Here is a 7,151-nt window from a genome sequence, read left to right on the forward strand (position 1 = left end):
GTTGTTTTTCTTAATGCGTTAAATGAGTTAGCCAAGATTGAATTGCAACCAAGAATTCACCAGAGAAATTGAAGTAAAATTATATTCTTGCAAAATAAAAAGAAGATACCTTCTTTTTCATTCAAAATCTGTCTTTTTAGAAAATGTTTCTTCTCTTGCACATGTATTTAGATCACTGGAGTAATTTATGTTAGTTGTTAGGATTGAGAATTATTTATTCCAGTATGTTATAAGGAATAAATACTTCAGGATTTTTTAACTGAATTATGTAACTTTTTTGCTTGCTTCATACTAATATTTTAAATTCTTGCACGTTTTCATTTAAAATTCCATGTTTCGTTTATGAAGTTTTTTTCCCAGTATAGAGATTGATTCTCCTTATCCTGGAGAAAGAAGAAAAATTAATTTTTTTACATTACAGCAGTACTTCATTAAAATCTATAAGAAAATGGAATAAATTTGTTTTTAGCTAATAATAAACCAAACACTGAATAAATGATATTATCGTTGGTAGGCTAGAAACAATTTTAAATGTTTTAGCCACTATTATTACTCCTTGCCTGCTGTATGAATAATTGTGCTCCCCCCCAAAAAAAAATGTTATTAGAATATACACAGCAAAGCATGCAGCAATTCAATATGTGCAGTTTGATAACATTGATTTCATTTGAGTTGTGCAACCATTCTCACCCTCCTTTTCTGAATTGTTCCTCCCTCATTAACATAAACTTAATGTCCCTTGTGGTTCCTATGCAATCTTTCCAGTTACTGTTGTCAATTTAATCTTATATAGATAGCTCTTGAAGGGGCTCTGGTGGTATAGTGCCTAAGGCATTTGACTGTTAACCAGAAGGTTGGTGGTTCAAACTCACTAGCCACTCCGTGGAAGGAAGACTGGAGAATCTACTTTTACAAAGATTTACTGCCTTGGAAACCCAAAAGTTTCTCTGTGAGTTGGAATGGACTCATGGCAGTGAGTTTGGTTTGGGTTTTTTTTAGATAGCTCTTAAAAGAGCATAATACTCAAGGCAGAGCTTCTTGACTGCTTAAGCTAAACTTATGTTCAGTTTTAAGATGACTTCAGGGATTATTTTGAGTTAAGGTTTAAAGATTAATCTAAGGGCAATAGTTTCAAGGATTCATCTACCTTCCATGGCTCCAGAAAGTCTAGGATCCATGAGAATTTGAAATTCTGATCTGCGTTTTCCCCCTACTGAACAGGATGCTTTTATGGAATCTTTGACCAAAGTATTCTCTAATTGTAAGTGAGTACCATCCAGTTCTTCTACTCTTATAACAAAGGAGGCAGTTGTTCATGGCAGAAATTAGACACCCATTCCGTATCCTCCTCCTGTTACTGACTCTCCTTCTTCCTCTGTATGTTTTTAATATGCCCTTTTATTGGACTCAGAACAGTAAATCATTGGGAAAAGTTACTATTAACTTTTTAAAAGTGGGAAGAACCTCTTTAAAATGTATACTGCTTTTTCTATGTTACACAAATCTCAATCTTCAAATTGTTCTAGTTGTAACCTGAGATGTTAATTTGTTACTGTTTTACATGGTTTCAGAGATAATGAGTCTGTTTTTCCAATGTACTTACACATTTTAGATTCACTCTTCGAATTTATAAAGTAATAGTCAATATAATGATAATAATGAAAGTAACATTAATTGAACATATGATATGTGAAAAGTACTGTGCTAAGTGCTTTATATGCATCCTCATTTAATCAGTGAACATGTTATTAGATTTTTAATAATACCTGTGTCTGAATCTAGATTTATTTTCCCAGTATTATTTTACTACCAATTCTATACTTGTTTTCCAGTTTCATAAGAGGCATGAAAATTATAGTGTTTGTTCTATCAATTATTTGTTTGAAACCAGCAGAAACCAGTTCCTTAGAAGAAAAAAAAAAAAAAAAAACCTATGCTCTGGGAGCACAGAAAAGAAGCATGTAGCTTGACCGAAGTTGGTAGTAGACTTAATTGCCTCTCTACTATTGTTGAAAGCCGTTGAGTTATTCTGACTCGTAATGACCCCATGTAACAAAGTAGAACCACTCTGTAGGGGTTTCTTGCCTGTAATCTTTACAGAAGCAGATTGCCAAGTCTTTTTCCTGCAGAGAGCTCTGTGGATTTGAACCACTAACCTTTCATTTAGCAGCCAAGAGCTTAACTGTTGCGCCACTAGGGCTCCTTATTGCCGCTTTAAAACCAAAAAAACCAAACTCAGTGCTATGGAGTCAGATCCAACTCATAGCAACCCCTCCTTGAGTTTCTGAGGCGGAATCACAATGGAAGTAGATTGCCCAACCTTCCTTCTAAGGAGGTGCTAGTGGATTTGAACCTCCAGCCTTCTGGTTAGCAGTCAAATGCCTTAGGCACTATGCCACCCTTAATTAATTCTAAAGAAGTGTTATAGTAGAGATGATCTGTAGGAGTATATAATAGGTGAAAGCTGTATATACAGGCTAGGCTTTCTCCACTGGTATGCATCAAATATAATGTATATTTAAAATTATATGACATGCATGAATTTGCTTTGTAGCATTAAGGCATATATTATGTTTAAAAGTAGTAATACTGATGTATTGATCTTTTTCTTGAAAAAGGTTTTGAAAGAGGGAAGGAAGATGTTTCTCAAAATAAAGATGAATCCTCACTTTCTATGTCCAAGAGTAAGGTAAGCATATTGTTGTCCTCAAATGTATAATTTATTACAGTTTTTAATTATTTAATATGAGAGAACTGGCACTTAAGGGTCTATCAGATTTTTATTGGGTATTTTTATATTGATGTATCTAAATCATGTAGTATGTGTGGAAAAAAAAGGAAAGTTGCACTGTAACTGGTTTAAACGCTGTTGATTACTTGGAAATACATTATTAGTAACCAGTGTTCTTTCCAGAATTATTATATTGTTTCTGGTATATCTGCTACAGTAGTGCTTCTCAAACTGGAGTTTGAATGTTCCATTTAGCGGTTATCAGGGTCATAGTTTTTTAAAAAAAAATTTGAAATATTTTGAGTTCACCCAGATGACAAGGGAAATACATACATCCTACCAGTTAAAGGCCAAAGATCTCTTGTAATAAAAGTGAGCAGTTGAAATACATTTTCTTAGACTGAGACATAGTTTCCGCAATCAGCATTTCACAGCTGGGATACTTGTACATATTCTTAGGTCTGAGAGACTTTTCTTCTTTATGAGTACATTTTCAAATTTGAGAAACACTTTTTGTTGCACTGGTTTCCCTATGAGTTTATCATTACTGAACTTTTATAATTTTGCAAAGTATTTGATTTTTGATGGCTATTTCTGGTCATATTTAGTATCAAAAGGAAGTTTTTATGCTTGTAGTATCAAACTTCAGTGTCTCTAAGAAGACCAAGTTCTTAAGCTAGAAAAGTCTCTGCTAATCTCGGCAGTAGGTTGTGTTCTTAAAGTCTTACAATTTGCTCCTGTTCCTGGGAGTTGTTGAGAGGATTCCACAGTATGTTGTTGGTGTTACTACGTGCCATCAAGTCGGCTCGGACTTACAGTGACCCTGTGCACAATAGAACAGAACACTGCCCAGTCCTGCATCCTCTTCACAGTCCTTCCTCTGCTTGAGCCCATCCTTTCAGCCACTGTGTCAGTCCATCTTGTTAAAGGTCTTCCTCTTTTTTGCTGATCTTCTACTTCACTAAGCATGATATCCTTCTCTAGGGAACAGTCCCTTCTGACAATAGTATGCTTATATGTGTGATTCTACACAAATTTTATGGACACTTAACTTTTCAAGTATTCATTATATAAAGGTCCATCTACATATATGAACAGTATCTAGGGTGAAGTCTTAGTAGTACTTTGCTTTTATATGACATATCTATGAGAAATAACTTGATAATTTTATTTGTTGTTGTTGTTATGTGCTGTTGAGTCGGACCCGACTCTTTGGGTTTCCGAAGCAGAATCACTATGGAAGTAGATTGCCCAACCTTCCTTCCGAGGAGTAGCTGGTGGGTTTGAACCGCCAGCCTTCTGGTTAGCAGTCAAGTGCCTTAGGCACTACGCTACCAAATCATTTTATACAACATGTAATTGACTAAAATTAAAGAGTAAATAACATCGGTCTGCCATGCCGAGAAGTAAAATAAAATTTATAGTATAAAAATAACCTATTTTCAAGAGATTAATTTTAGAATTGGTGAATATATGGTATAATGGTCTTCCTACATACCACTGTCACCTCTAAGTAGCCTTTAAACAGATATTTTGGGGTAAGGGAGACTGAAAGGAAACTTTTCATACTTAATGAAGCAATCAGTGTGCAGTAATGAAAAATGAGCATGGCTTTCTAGATGCATTGTTCAGTACTGTTGCCCCTAGCTAGCCACATACAACTCTTTAAATTTAAATTAATAAAATTAGAAATTTAGTTCCTCACACTACCCACATTTCAAGTGCTTAGTTGCCGCATATAGCTAGCAGCTGCCATATTGGACAACTGAGTTATAGAACATTTTCTTCTTTCAGAAAGTTCTAGTGGACACTGCAGCTTTAGAGTCAAAAGAGCCAAGTTTAACTTTTAACTCTCATCTATTACCTATGACTTCTTAGTTACTAATTACAATGATGTTAACAGTTTCTTTGTATTGAAAGCTTATTATTGTCATTTTAACTTTCATAACAATACTAGAAGACAGTTAATATCAGTCCCATTTTGTAAGGGAACAAACTTAAATAACGTTTTCAGGAGTCAAAATAATTAGTACTAGAGCTATAATTCAAAATGGCTTCAGTTGTCTAATCTGTATAATAGAAATAAGATCTACTTCCCAAAACCTGATGCCAAAAGTGCTCGACATAGTTGTAGTTCATGGTTAACAATAGATATTTAAGAATTAACTTTCTTCCTTTAAATAAAAAAATTAAAATGAATGAGTTGGGCTCTTAACATAGTAACTGTTTATATAGGGAAAGTTATACTACTCTTGTTATTTTTCAAGAGCTGAAATTTGCTGATTCTATCATAATTCAGGTTTAATCTGGATTCATTCTGTCAGTTTGAGAGATCCAGAGTCACTAGTTTGTTTCTAAATATTTTAACACATCGCCCATCTACTCTATTGTTTTTCAGAACAATTCTAAAATTCATGGATTTGTTTTTAAACTGGATTCTCATGGACTTCTGAATATTTTTATTTTTACCTGAACAAATTTGAAAAATAAAGTTCAGTTATTCCTTCCATGATTGACTTGGATAATTGAGCCCACCAAACAGTTTAACTTTATACTTCTATGAACCTGGTGCAAAAAGTTGTCAGTGCTGCCATTTTGATCTTAAGATTCGTGACTTAGTGTTATTTCTCAAAATCTATAATTGAGTCCAGTAACTAACACAGTGGAATATACCACCTCACCCTCAACATTTTTTAAATAAAATCAGTCCCTTTTTTTTTCATAATTCTTTCCTAACCATTTTCATTGTGTGAATAAGTGAATTGGGTAAGTCAGTTAACCAGATCATACCATCTTATTCTTATGAATAAGACCAAGTTGCATTTTTCAATGAACTTTTAATTGTCCATCTCAACAATAGAAATCACCAGCATTAACTAATGTGTCTAGTGTATAACAGGAATCCTTTCACAAGCAGTAGTAGTAGTCTCTGAGCCCAGCTTTCTTAATTTCATTCTCTAGCCATCAGTCTCCTTAGCTGAAGGTTTTTTAAATCATCTAATCACTTCCTTAAAAATTTATTTACCTGGACATTTAGAAAACCTCTCCGAACAAAAATAGTCACAGTGACTTTAGTCACCTTGTGGTTACTATCATATTGGTAGTATCCTGTAGTTTTTAAAACAAGTCACACGTATTCTCATATATTGATGCTCCTTTTACCTGAAGATCAGATTTTTGACAGTGCCTGCATAGAATATGTTTATAAACTTGGGAACACAGTATATGCTAAGTACTATGTTAAACACTTTTATGCATTACCTCGTTTAACCCATAAAGTAACTGCATGAGTTATTAGCAGTATCTTCATTTAAAGACAGATTAAATAACTTCACAGCCAGTAAGGGGACAGCATTTGGGGGTTAGGGTGGGGATAAATTAATAAATGAAAATATACCATGCTGAGCATTCTAAGGCCATTTAGTGAAGGCAAGCAGTCCTGTACACTAAACACTGTGATCATCATTAAGAGAGTCAGTGGGATTTATAAAGGCAAGGAAACTTAGGGAAATATTGCCAACAAAAATGGTTTCTAGTGTTTTGATATTTAAAAGTAAGCTAATCATTCAGGCAGCTTAGGTAGTTATGTTTTAAGAGGTGGTAGAATTTAGTCACTGGTTATATGTTTTTTGTTGTTTTTTTTTTTTAAATTCAAAGCTAGAGTGTGGAAGAGACACAATGCCTTGAGATATATGTGCTCTGATTTACCACATGCATGTGACACCCTTCTGGCCTGCTGGTTCTTTACATACTGGAATCTTTTAGGAATAACCAAAACAGATACTGTCATTTGGAGTTGTAGAGGAAACAAATTTTTTCTTACTCGTTAAGATAAGCCTTAAATTTGAATCTGACTGAGAAACTGTATGAGCAGGTTTAAAAGATGAGAAGTTAGTATAGTGAAATGGCTGGTAATTAGACTAGGTACGAGGCTTAGGTTATATACTTACTGGCTGTGTGACTTTGGTGAGTTATTTATCTGTTAGTTTTCTGATTTATCAAAGAAAGATACTCCTACTAACTCATAGGACCAAATTAGGTAGGGCACATAAGTCATTTAACAGAGTACTCAGTAAACAGCCATTAATCTTCATCAGTTTTTAAGTTAATATTAGTAGTCTTCATTTAATAGTATGTAAGAAATAAATTATTGTTGTTGTTAGGTGTTGTTGAGTCAGTTTCGACTCATAGTGACACTTCATACAACAGAACAAAACACTGCCCAGTCTTGCATCATCCTCACAATTGTTGCTATGCTTGAACCCATTTTTGCAGTCACTGTGTCAGTCTGTCTTGTTGAGCGTCTTCCCCTTTTTTTTCTGACCCTCTACCAAGCCATGATATCCTTCTCCAGGGATTGATCCCTCCTGATAACATGCCCAAAGTATGAGGGATGATGTGTGGCCATTTTCACTTCTAA

At 34.3% G+C, this 7,151-nt stretch overlaps 1 protein-coding gene across 1 annotated transcript in view; it reads left to right on the forward strand.

Moving 5' to 3' along the window:
• OSBPL8 (oxysterol binding protein like 8) overlaps positions 1-7,151 on the forward strand; it is an 89,147-nt gene that overhangs the window by 20,231 nt on the left and 61,765 nt on the right. Inside the window, exon 2 of the mRNA XM_042781874.1 lies at positions 2,619-2,689. Coding sequence (XP_042637808.1) covers positions 2,619-2,689 — 71 coding nt within the window. The remainder of the gene's footprint in view (positions 1-2,618; positions 2,690-7,151) is intronic.

This window comes from Orycteropus afer, unplaced genomic scaffold (genome assembly GCF_000298275.1).
Source record: "Orycteropus afer afer isolate SDZICR_OR568_19922 unplaced genomic scaffold, OryAfe1.0 scaffold00190, whole genome shotgun sequence".
Classification (NCBI taxonomy): Eukaryota; Metazoa; Chordata; class Mammalia; order Tubulidentata; family Orycteropodidae; genus Orycteropus; species Orycteropus afer.